This window comes from Tachyglossus aculeatus, chromosome 5 (assembly GCF_015852505.1).
Source record: "Tachyglossus aculeatus isolate mTacAcu1 chromosome 5, mTacAcu1.pri, whole genome shotgun sequence".
In the NCBI taxonomy this organism is placed as follows: domain Eukaryota; kingdom Metazoa; phylum Chordata; class Mammalia; order Monotremata; family Tachyglossidae; genus Tachyglossus; species Tachyglossus aculeatus.
Window position 1 is genome coordinate 64,072,991 of NC_052070.1, and position 12,581 is coordinate 64,085,571.

The window sequence follows — 12,581 nt, forward strand, 5'->3', positions numbered from 1 at the left end:
TTGTTCTCACCTGTCCCACCATTGACCCCCGGCTCACGTCCTCCCCCTGGCCCGGAATGCCCTCCCTCCACACATCCACCAATCTAGCTCTCTTCCTCCCTTCAAAGCCCTACTGAGAGCTCACCTCCTCCAGGAGGCCTTCCCAGACTGAGCCTCCTCCTTCCTCTCCCCCTCTTCCCCCTCCCCATCCCCCCCACCCTACCTCCTTCCCCTCCCCACAGCACCTGTATATATGTTTGTACAGATTTATTACTCTATTTATTTTACTTGTACATATTTACTATTCTATTTATTTTATTTTGTTAATGTGTGTTGTTTTGTTGTCTGGCTCCCCCTTCTAGACTGTGAGCCCGCTCTTGAGTAGGGACCGTCTCTATATGTTACCAACTTGTACTTCCCAAGCTCTTAGTACGGTGCTCTGCACACAATAAGCGCTCGATAAATATGATTGAATGAATGAATGAACCACTAAAAAAAAAAGTACATGTGGGCGAATATGATGAGAAACATTGTAAAGAAATTCCCAGTATTACTGCCACTGATAGTTTAGGTTTGACCAGAAATATCCCATGAAGCTACACCAATGCTTTTCCTCCCGTCTTCTCTGGCAGTTTCTGTTGACAGTACCTCTCTACTGGTCTCTGAAGCAGCTGATATTCCAGATCATAACTACTCCTCAGAGGACCTTTGCTCTTTGGAAGTTCAAGGATCTCTCCGTTCGGCGGACTTCTCTTCGTTCGGTTCCAATTGCAAAGCCACTGCGGACAGTAGCAGTGGCAGCTTGGACCACAGCGTTCACTGCAACATCCACCGGACTTATTCGCCACGATCTCCCAGCGAGGACAGAGGCTGTCGGTACAGACCTTCTCTGGACAGACCACATGTCCGGGACTACGGCAGCATCCTCCCCTACGCTGGGTCTTCAGACTGCTCTCCGGAGGATTTCAGTCTTTCGGAACAAGAATCCCAGGGGTCCGTTAGAGAGAACAAATCCACACCACCCTTTAAACAGATGAAAATGTGCTGCGGGGTCTTTGGCCAAACTTCCGCTGCCCACTCTCAGCCCTGCCTCTGTTCAGTTCCCGCCGATGCTTCTCCACATCATCGCTGTCCCGAGGAAACCATCCTTCCACGGTACAGTAGGAAACCCCGGATTTCAAGTATCGTCCGATCGACTAGTGATCCGGTGTCATGTTCATCCAGCACTGAAGGTAATTGAATTGGTCGAGAAAATTCAGAGGGGAACGCATTTAGTGGTCGAGGTATAAAATGATTCGTGTATCCACATTTTACATCGTGCTACGTTTAAATAACGCTTAAGTAACTTCCAAGAGTTTTAGGCGGAACAAATGTGTAAAATTCCAAATTAATTCTGTGCCGATCACTGTTCTGAATTATGCTGGCTTTTTACGCTGGGCCAGAAAACCACTCTCTACTCAAGGGAGTAAGTCTGCTTTAGTGATTGTAGATTCAACCTCTAGCGAGCTTCTTCAGCAGAGACATTTGGGAGCAAGAGGGGGACGCAAAAGAGAAAGAAACAGAGTGAAATGAATCTGTGGGAACCAAGACTGAATTGAATACTTTGTCAAATGCACGACGTTTTCGTAGATTTTCTTTATAATAATAATAATAATAACAATAATAATAGTGGTATTTGTTAAGCACTTACTATGTGCCAAGCGCTGCACTAAGCGCTGGGGTGGATAAAAGCAAATCGAATTGGACACAGTCCCTGTCCCACAAGAGGCTCACAGTCTCAATCCCCATTTTGCAGATGAGGTAACTGAGGCACAGAGAAGTAAAGTGACTTGCTCAAGGTCACACAGCAGACAATGTGGCTGAGCTGGGATTAGAACCCATGACTTTATGACTCCCAAGCCTGTGCTCTATTCACTATGCCATGTGTTTTGGTTCCTTTAACCCTAAACCTACTACGCTACGTGATGATATAATGATATCATGGCCTGACCTTGTTTCCCCACCAATTTGGAGAAGGATTTCCTGAACATTTTGTAGACGTGGCAGGATTATTTGATAGAGTTTGGTCTTTCCACAGTCATCAGTCTGAAATGCTCTACTGGGCAATTTCCTCAGAATGTTCAATTCCAGGATAAGAAATGGGCGATGTTGGGAGTCTGGTGCATCGGCCCTGCACATTTTTTAAGAAAGTCTTTATGACGAAGTCCTTGAATAATACCTAGATATGGCCTCATTTCCTGATCCCATTAAGACTTGAGTTTAGACTGATCCATGATGTAAATACTTATTGGACAAGTGTACATCCCCTAGAAGGGGTTTCATATTGACACACATGAGGAGCTTAACTTCTGTGGTGTGTATATACATTCAGTAAAATAAGTGAACACAATTTTAACATAAATTTTTATGTTGGTCATATAAGGGTCCCTGGGGTGGTCATAGGAAAGCTGTTAAGAATTTGGAAAAAAATAAAATCAGAAGTCTTCCGCATGGTAAATCATCGTAAATATTGTGATTCACAAACATGAAGTTGAAATGAGTGTTAGGAGCAGAACCTTAAGTGCTCCAGCACTTAAAACAGTGCTTGGCATGTAGTAAGCGTATAACAAATGCCATTATTATTATTATTATTATTATTATGAAAACTGTACCTGTTTTTGTTTTGTTTCTCAGTGGTATTTGTTAGCAGTCAATCGTATTTATTGAACACTTACTGTGTGCAGGGTGCTGTACTAAGCACTTGGGAGAGTACAGTACAACAGAATTAGCAGATATGTTCTCTGCTCATAATGAGCTTAAAGTCTAGAGGGGGAGACATATACCTTAGATTGACACTTTGGCACTTATTATGTGTCAAGCACTGAGTAGATACAAGATAATCAGGTTAGACACGATCCTTGTCCCACATACTGCTCACAGTATGTCATAGGGAGGAGGATTTAATCCCCATTTTACAGATCCTCTAGACTGTAAGCCCATTGTGGGCAGGGAATATCACTGTTTATCATTGTACTTTCCCAAGAGCTTAGTACAGTGCTCTGCATGCACTAAGCGCTCAATAAATATGACTAAATGAATGAATAAGGTAACCAAGACACAGAGAAGGGAAGTAACTTGCCCAAGGTCACACAGCAGAGCCATTAGCATACGTTTTGTGCCTGACCATATTCATGCACTGGCTTATTGTTGCATATGTGCTATCTGGGATAAGTATTTCACATAGTATCTTTGAGCTAAAAAGTGTTGGGTTACAGCAGTCACAGTGACATAGCAGCCACATCGTAACAAACTGGTCCGTTTTTTGAACTTTATCAATCTTCCTCTACTTCATTTATCCCCTGAAAATCCCCGTGACAGAAACATTTTAGTATAGTTTGTAATGGACCCTTTTCCTTTAGAAAGCTTGTTACCAACTGTTACTGGTCTGAGTGTTTCTTTTAGCAATGAGAGCTGGCCAAGTACAAACAATGCAAACTACCGTGACAGGACTTGGTAGAAAATGTGAACTCTTCTGTTTTGGTACTGGATTTTTCCAACAGGTTTTTTGGTTACTTTGGTCTTTAAAGGTAGGTCAAATGGCCTTCATATTGGGTGAATGGGCTTCTGCAAAGAAAAGATTAGCTGGCTGGAACCTATTATTTCCAAGCACACTCACTACCCAACAGATCCCTGATGCCTGATTAAAGCCAAAGAATCATATCTCACTGGGAATGTCCTAACTTTTCCTTAGGGGCATGGGGGAGCAGGCACAGATATTTTTTGTGTGTTTTTTTGTTGTTGTTATTGTTTGGAATTTTTTTCCCCATCCTGCCTTAATTATGCATTCAACTAGAGAAGATTAGATTAGTTTTTCATTGTGAGGTTTGCCCTAAAGATATAAAAGTCTTCTAAGTCTTTCTAGAGGTTGAAAATAGCTTTCAGCTTCAGAAAGAACAATAAATGTCTTAATACATTTGAAATGATTTCCTCCTTATTTCTTGGCATGAATCTGAGTTTGGAGGGCAACACCTTAAGAGTGTTAATGATTTTTTGTACCCTCAGATACCCATTCTTCAGAAAAGCAACTTGCCCCGTTCCTAGTCAGGGCTTGTCTTCCCTCCTAGTCTTCATAACCATGAGGTAGGGTGATTGTTTATCACAATTAAAATTAATCATGTTTGCATTTTAAACCCAACATAACTGCATTTTTCCTTTTTGTTGTAACATGAAAGATTTTTTTGAAAAGAAAGTGGAAATCATTTTTCTCATATGAAGATAGAATGGGCTGTTTTTTCTATGGGTTATGTATAACAGCATTTTTTTATTATTAAAGGGGATGCTTCTTACACACCTACAAACAGCCAACATCATGAGGCACAAATAACTCCAGCTGCTTTAGAGATAGGTGAGAAGCTCAACAGAAGCCTTAAGAAAGAGAATTAATTAATCTGTTTCAGGCAGGTAACCTCAAGCAGCATGATCTAGTGGAAAGAGCATGGTCCCAGGAGTCAGAGGACCTGGGTTCTAATCCTGACTCCACCGTTTGCTAGTGACCTTGGGCAAGTCACTTAACTTTTCTGTTCCTCAGTTTTCTCATCTGAAAATGGGGATTAAAACAGTGAACCCTACATGGGTCAGGACTGTGTCCAACCTGATTATCTTGTATCTGCCCCAGCACATAGTACAGTGCCTGTCCTAGAGTCAACGCTTAATTAATAGCGCTTAAAAAGGTACAGTCTGGGTTGGTGGCCAAACCTCAGTCCCACACTCAACTTCGGGAGGATTTGGCCAGTTTTCACCTCCCAGGATCCATTCGTTAATTCATTCATTCATTCAATCAATTGAATTTATTGAGCACTTACTGTGCGCAGAGCACTGTATTAAGCGCTTGGGAAGTATAAATCTGCAGCATATAGAAATGGTCCCTACCCAACAACGGGCTCACAGTACAGAAAGGGGAGACAGACAACAAAACCAAACAAGTTGACAGGTGTCAATGCCATCAGAATAGATAAATAGAATTATAGCTATATACACATCATTAATAAAATCAACAGAGTAATAAATATGTACAAATATACGTAAGTGCTGTGGGGAAGGGAAGAGGATAGGGCAGAGGGAGGGAGGGGAGGAAGAGCAGAGGAAAAGTGGGGGCTCAGTCTGGGAAGGCCTTCTGGAGGAGCTGAGCTTTCAGTAAGGCTTTGAAGGGAGGAAGAGAGCTAGTTGGACAGCTGTGGGGAGGGAGGGCATTTCAGGCCGGGGGAGGACGTGGGCCGGGGGTCGATGGCAGGACAGGCAAGAATGAGGCCCAGTGAGGAGGTTAGCAGCAGGGGAGCGGAGGGTGCGGGCTGGGCTGGAGAAGGAGAGAAGGGAGGTGACTTAGGAGGGGGAGAGGTGATGGAGAGCTTTGAAGCCAATAGAGAGGAGTTTTTGTTTCATGCGAAGGTTGATAGGCCACCACTGGAGATTTTTGAAAAGAGGGGTGACATGCCCAGGGCATTTCTTTAGATAGAAAATCCGGACAGCAGAGTGAAGTATAGACTGAAGTGAGGAGAGACAGGCAGATGGGAGATCAGAAAGGAAGGCAATGCAGTAATCCACTCGGGATAGGATGAGAGATTGAGCCAACAAGGTAGCAGTTTGGATGGAGAGGAAAGGGTGGATCTTGGCAATGTTGTGAAGGTGAGACCAGCAGGTTTTGATAACAGATTGGATGTGTGGGGTGAATGAGAGAGCGGAGTCAAGGATGACACCAAGGTTGCGAGCTTGTGAAATGGGAAGGATGGTAAGTGCTGTCCACAGTGATTGGAAAGTCAGGGAGAGGACATGGTTTGGGAGGGAAGATAAGGAGCTCAGTCTTGGACATGTTGAGCTTTAGGTGGTGGGTGGACATCCAGGTGGAGATATCCTGAAGGCAGGAGGAGATACGAGCCTGGAGGGAGGAAAGAGAACAAGGGAGGAGATGTAGATTTCGGTGTCGTCTGCGTAGAGATGGTAGTTGAAGCTATGGGAGCAAATGAGTTCACCAAGGGAGTGAGTGTAGATGGAGAACAGAAGGGGACCGAGAACTGACCCTTGAGGAACCCCTACAGTAAGGGGATGGGAGGGGGAGGAGGAGCCCGCGAAGGAGACTGAGAATGTACAGCCAGAGAGATAAGAGGAGAACCAGGAGAGGACGGAGTCCATGAAGCCAAGGTTGGATAATGTATTGAGGAGAAGGGGATGGTCCACAGTGTTGAAGGCAGCTGAGAGGTCGAGGAGGATTGGTGACCTTTGATACACAGCTGGACTAACTCTCACTTTTGTAGTTAGCAGAGGAAGGACCTCCTCGGACCTATTTTCAGCACGAGGGCTCTCTATCCCCATACCCTGGCTGAATTTGGGAGGGGAGACCCCCAAATCTGCATATCAGTGCACCTGGTTATTCTGAAATAGAACCAGAGACATGTATGTGTGCTTCACAGTTTCCCCGTGCTGGAGAAGTACATGCAAAATTATCTGATTTTATAACTGGTCAAGTGAACTGGAAACTGAGGCTGGAAGTGGAGAATCACTGAAAGCAGAGGGAGGGGCTCCCTCTGTTATATTAATAATAATAATAGTAATAATGTTGTTGGTATTGTTTAAGTGCTTACTGTGTGCCAAGCTCTGTTCTAATTGCTGGGTAACCAGGTTTTCCCACATAGGGCTCACAGTCTTCATCCCCATTTTACAGATGGGGAAACTGAGGCACAGAGAATTAAAGTGACTTGCCCATGGTCACACAGCTGACAAGTGGCAAAGCCGGAATTAGAACCCATGACCTCTGACTCACAAGCCCGGGCTCTTTCCACTAAGCCATGCTGCTTCTCAAAAAAAAAAATATACTCAAATCTGTTATGTTGCACTCACCCAAGCGCTTTAGTACGGTGCTCTGCACGTGGTAAGCACTCAATAAATACGATTGATTGGGTTGGGAGCTAGCCATGACCTGATGGGCAACATGTGGCCAATTAGCCCATCATTGGACCACTGATTTATTACGTTATTTTTGAAATTGTTGCTGTACTAAAAGACAATGTGTTTTAGATTTACATTAAAACACACAGTGTTTTAGACTGTGAGCCCACTGTTGGGTAGGGACTGTCTCTATATGTTGCCAACTTGTACTTCCCAAGCACTTAGTACAGTGCTCTGCACACAGTAAGTGCTCAATAAATACGATTGATTGATTGATGTCTAACTTCTAAAAGAGTTTCATGGATGTAGTTGGAGTTCGTATTCTCAACTGTCCAGATTCTGTCCCACAGACCTTAATTGCTCACGCCTGCCGATAATGTGGCTGCCAGCCCAGTGATTTGTGCTGCACTTTCAGATGAAGCATGAAGAATATCTATTATTAAGTAGCTGATGGTGGTCCTTTCCTAATAATATTAATTATTATTATTATTATTATAATCATTATGGGCCAACCCCATAAGAAACACAGTATAAACAGATTGGACACAGTCCCTGTCCCATCGGAGTCAGAAAGACCTAGGGCTCCAATCCCAGTTCCATGACTTGTCTGCTGTGCGACTTCGGACACGTCACTTCAGCAGCGTGGCTCAGTGGAAAGAGCCCAGGCTTTGGAGTCAGAGGTCATGGGTTCAAATCCTGGCTCTGCCACTTGTCAGCTGTGGGACTTTGGGCAAGTCACTTAACTTCTCTGGGCCTCAGTTACCTCATCTGTAAAATGGGGATGAAGACTGTGAGCCCCCCGTGGGACAACCTGATCACCTTGTATCCCCTCAGCGCTTAGAACAGTGCTTTGCACATAGTAAGCGCTTAATAAATGCCATCATTATTATTATTCTCTGTGGCTCACTTTCCTCATCTGTAAAATGGGGATTAAGATTGTGAGCCCCATGTGGGTCAGGGACTGCGTCCACCCTGGTTATCATGCATCTGCCTCAGCGCTTAGCACAGTGCCTGGCCCATAAATAAGCACTTAACAAATACCATGAAAAAGAGGTATCTGAATACCAATTTTACAGATGAGGAAACTGAGACACAGAGAATTTACATGATTTGTTAGGTTAGCAGAAGCAGTGTAGCCTAGTGGGTAAAGCACAGGCCTGAGAGTCAGAAGGACCTGGGTTCTAACCTTGGTTCTGCCACTTGCCTGCTGTGTGACAGTGGGCAGGTCACTTAACTTCTCTGGGCCTGTCCCCTCAATTACAAAATCCCTGTTGTCCCTCCTATTTAGACTGTGACTGGAACTTGTATCCAACCCAGCACTCTGAACAGTGCTTGACACCTAGCAAGTGCTTAATACCATTAAAAAAAAATGGTCCCAGGTCACATAGCAAGCAGATGACAGAGTCAGGATTAGAACCTAGGTCTTCCAATTCCCAGGCCCCTGCTCTTTCCACTAAGTCACAATGCTTCCTAGTTTGAAGTTCCTGCCTTCTGGGACCACAAAGCCAGTAGGCAGGGGTTGGAAGTGCTTTGCACATAGTAAGCGCTTAATAAATGCCATAAAAAAAAACTGGGCTGGAATGTTGGGATTGCAGGTGGCAAGCGTTCGTTCATTGTCAGATTTATTCACTGAATCAGATGTATTAATATTAATAATAATAATTATTATTATGGTATTTGTTAATCACTTATTATGTGCCAAGCACTGTTCCTAGCACTGGGATAAATCAGGTTGGACATAGTCCCTGTCCCACATAGGGCTCACACTCTTAATCCCCATTTTGCAGATGAGGTAATTGAGGCCGAAAGAAGTGAAGTAACTTGCCAAGGTCGCACAGCAACGGGCTCCTAGGCCCATGCTGTATTCACTAAGAAACACTGCTTCTTTGTGTGCGGAGCACTATACCAAGTGCTTGGGAGACTACTATACAAAAATAAACAGACACATTTCCTGCCCTCAACGAGTGCACAGGTCTGGACAGGGAATAAATTACAGATATGTACATAATGTATGTGTACATAAGCAAAGAAGGAGGAGGAGGTCCATAGTGGCAGTCCCCTCCCGTTCCATTTAAGCTAATGTAGCTTTCCCATGGAGATTTTTTTTTGGTTGTTTTTTCAGTAACATCTCAATGCCCATCTGGGAATATTTACTTAATGAAGCTAAGGGTAATCGGTGGGGGCAGATGCGGCAGTCGTGAAACGTTTATGGAAGAGGAGAAGTGGGAGAAATGTCCAGCCCTAGTCTTCCCTCGGGCCCTATTGTTGGCTCTTTTATTTAGGGTGAACAGCAGGCCAGCATCTCCAGAACATCCCCTTGGTCCTCTTACCGCTCAGCCAGGGGAGGGATAGGACACTCGCCCAGGAATTTCTGATAACCAGCCAATTTAAGCGCTGAGCCGATACAGTAGATCTTCTGGGTTTTAAAATGTACTGTTCATCTTGAGGTAAAACAATTGAGGCCAAAAATGCACAGCCCTACCACTTTTGTGCCTTTAGAACTGCTTACCCTTGTATTTCAAGGGGTTGTGTCAGGTGGAGTCAGCTGTCTTAATCTAGTCCCTGCTTAAATAAATTACCATTGAGTGTTAATCTATACCGTCCTTTTATCCGCTAAGGCCCCCGAAAGCAAAGCGATGGCATGTTTATGGAGATGGCATAAGGTTCTGTACCCGTTCCGTGTCAGTTCAGTGTTTATCACCGGCACTTAATTCATTCAATACGTTGCTTTTAATCAATCCAAGTAGAACCTTTTTTGCTTTGCAATTTATTTTTGTCGCACAGTGAATATGGGAAATCCAAACTGAACGTTTATTATTTGGTAATAACAAGGAATTTTTGAGGGGCTGGGCTTTGTAGCTTTCTCAGTTCAGTCAGTCGATCAATCGTACTGTGTGCAGAGCACTGGACTAAGCGCTTGGGAGAGTGCAATATAACAATATAACAGACACATTCCCTTCCCACAATGACCTCATCTCTTTGTGGTCAACTACAAATACCAGAGTCGAGAGGTGAAATAGGAGTATCACTGCCACGGTGCATTGAAAAATTGCAGTGTGGTGAAGCTGACCTCCACACCTGGACTTTTGGCGAATCGACCTATTCCCTTGCCCTCTCCAGGCATGGTCCGCAATCCCAGGCCTCAGCAAGGGCTGATCTACCAAAAATTGTTCTCCCAGGATGATAATAATAACAGTAGTAATAATTGTGCTACTGGTTAAATGCTTTCTGTGTGCCAGGCACTGTACTAAGTGCTGGGGTGGATACAACCAAATCAGGTTGAATGCAGTCCCATGGGGCTCCCAGTCTTAAGCCTCATTTTACAGATGAGGTCACCGAGGCCCAAAGAAGTGAAGTGACTAGCCCAAGGTCACACAGCAGACAGCTGGCAGAGCTGGGATTGGAACTCAGGTCCTTTTGACTCCCAGGCTTGAGCTCTATCCACTTAGCCACGCTGCTTCTCAAGTGATTGGCAAGAAGGTGTGACAGTGTGTGAAGGAAGAAACATGTGCACACACAAACACACACACACACACACACGTATAGCACTTAGAAGAGTTACAAAGCAAAAACCTTTTCCAAGCATGTTTATTTTTTATTTGATAGCTGCCTCTCTCTTTAGTTTTTCTTTTCAAAGTTGTATTTTTCCCCTTTTATTTTTAGTTTCCATTTCTGGCTCTTACATGGCTGCCTCTGCTTGTCAGGACCATTTTTTACCAACGGGAAAACAAAGAGATACCGGGCAAGGTGACGAACAGTTAAAACCAACGGCCTTACAAAGCATCTCAAAAGAGCGACCACATTCATTAGTGGACATTAAGGCCTATAAAGATACAAAAGTTTTGGTGGCTAAATTTTTGGAACATTCAAACTGTAATCTCCCTCCAGAAGTGCAGCATGTGGTGAATAGTATACGATCAGTAATCAAATCTGATGAACGACATATGGAAGAAGCCATCTTCAGTGCCAACATTATAGACCAGGTATGAGCCTAACGAGCAGCTTGTCATTGTTTCCATTCCAAGACAGAGAGGATTCATTCACTGGCTCTGAAGTGCCAAAGGAAATCATTTTATTCAGATTTAGCCAGAATAAGGAAGGAGACGTTTTTCTTTTTTCTTTTTTGGTGTTTAAGCGCTTACTATGTTCCAGGAGCTGTACGAAGCACTGGGATAGATAAAAGCTAATCATATTGAACACAATTCATGTCCCACATGGGGCTCACAGTCCTAATCCTCATTTTACAGATGTCATTCAATCAGTCAGCCGTATTTATTGAGCACTTATCGGGTGCAGAGCACTGTACTAACCACTTGGTTGAGTACAATATAATAATAAATAGACACATTCCCTGCCCACAACGAACTTATGGTCTAGAGGGGGAGATAGACGTTAATAGAGACAGACAGAGAAGCAGTGTGGCTCAGTGGAAAGAGCACGGCCTTTGGAGTCAGAGGTCATGGGCTCAAATCCTGGCTCCGCCAATTGTCAGCTGTGTGACTTTGGGCAAGTCACTTAACTTCTCTGTGCCTCAGTTACCTCATCTGTGAAATGGGGATTAAGACTGTGAGCTCCCTGTGGGACAACCTGATCGCCTTATAACCTCCCCAGTGCTTAGAACAGTGCTTTGCACATAGTAAGCACTTAATAAATGCATCATTATTATAATACAGATAAATACATTGCAGATATGTAAAGTGCTGTGGGTCTGGGGGTGGGAGCCGATAAATAAAGGGAGCAAGTCAGCATGGCACAGAAGGGAGTGGGAGGTATAGAGAAGTCAAGCGACTTTCCCAGGGTCACAGAGCAGGCACGTGGTAGAGCCGGAATTAGAACCCAGGTCCTTCTGACTCGCAGATCCGTGCTCTATCTGCTAGGCTATGCTGCTTCCAAGTATTTTATGATACGGGGCTCCTGTTCGGCCAAAAGTTACTTCGTGCCCTTTCCCTCTCTTCTCTGTCCATAATGGGCCATAGCATCATTATATTTATCATTATTATCATGATGATAATTATTCATTCATTGTCATATTTATTAAGTGCTTACTGTGAGCAGAGCATTGTACTAAGCGCTTGGAAAGTATAATTCAACAATAAAGAGAGACAATCCCTACCTACACTGGGCTTACAGTCATTATCAGGGAAGCACCATTTCCTAGTGAATAGAGCATAGGCCTGAGGGTCAGAAGGACCTGGGTTCTAATCCTGACTCCCCCACTTGTCTGCAGTGTGACTTTGGGCAAGTCACTTCACTTCCCTTTATCTCAGTTACCTCCTCTGTAAAATGGGAATTAAGACTGTGAGCTCCGTGTGGGACATGGACTGTGTCCAACTTCATTGGCTTGTAGTCTACCCCAGCACTTAGAACAGGCCTAACACGTAGTAAGAATTTAACAAATACTATTAGTATTATTATTATCATAATGCTTTTCTTGATCAGTTATTTTTCTAATGCCAGTGGTGTTTAGCAAAGGGGAATTATTATAGGCATTTTTCAATCACCCACAAACACATGAGTATGTGTGTACCTATAATAGCTACAGTTAGGGAAAACATTACATATTTGCAGGATTTGGCCATAGGGAAACTCTGTCTTCCACTAATCTTCCAGATTATCCAATGTGGGTAGATATTTCTGGCAGTAGTTTTCGGATCTCCAGAGGTTTTCAGATCTTCACTCCCCAG

The 12,581-nt window shown here is 43.9% G+C and overlaps 1 protein-coding gene across 2 annotated transcripts in view; it reads left to right on the top strand.

The window, feature by feature from the left end:
* The window catches only part of FAM189A1 (family with sequence similarity 189 member A1), a 408,034-nt gene that overhangs the window by 392,721 nt on the left and 2,732 nt on the right, over positions 1-12,581 (top strand). For both annotated transcript variants that reach the window (XM_038746877.1, XM_038746876.1), the window contains 2 exons: positions 612-1,211; positions 10,561-10,880. In XM_038746877.1, the coding sequence (XP_038602805.1) occupies positions 612-1,211; positions 10,561-10,880 (920 nt within the window). The remainder of the gene's footprint in view (positions 1-611; positions 1,212-10,560; positions 10,881-12,581) is intronic.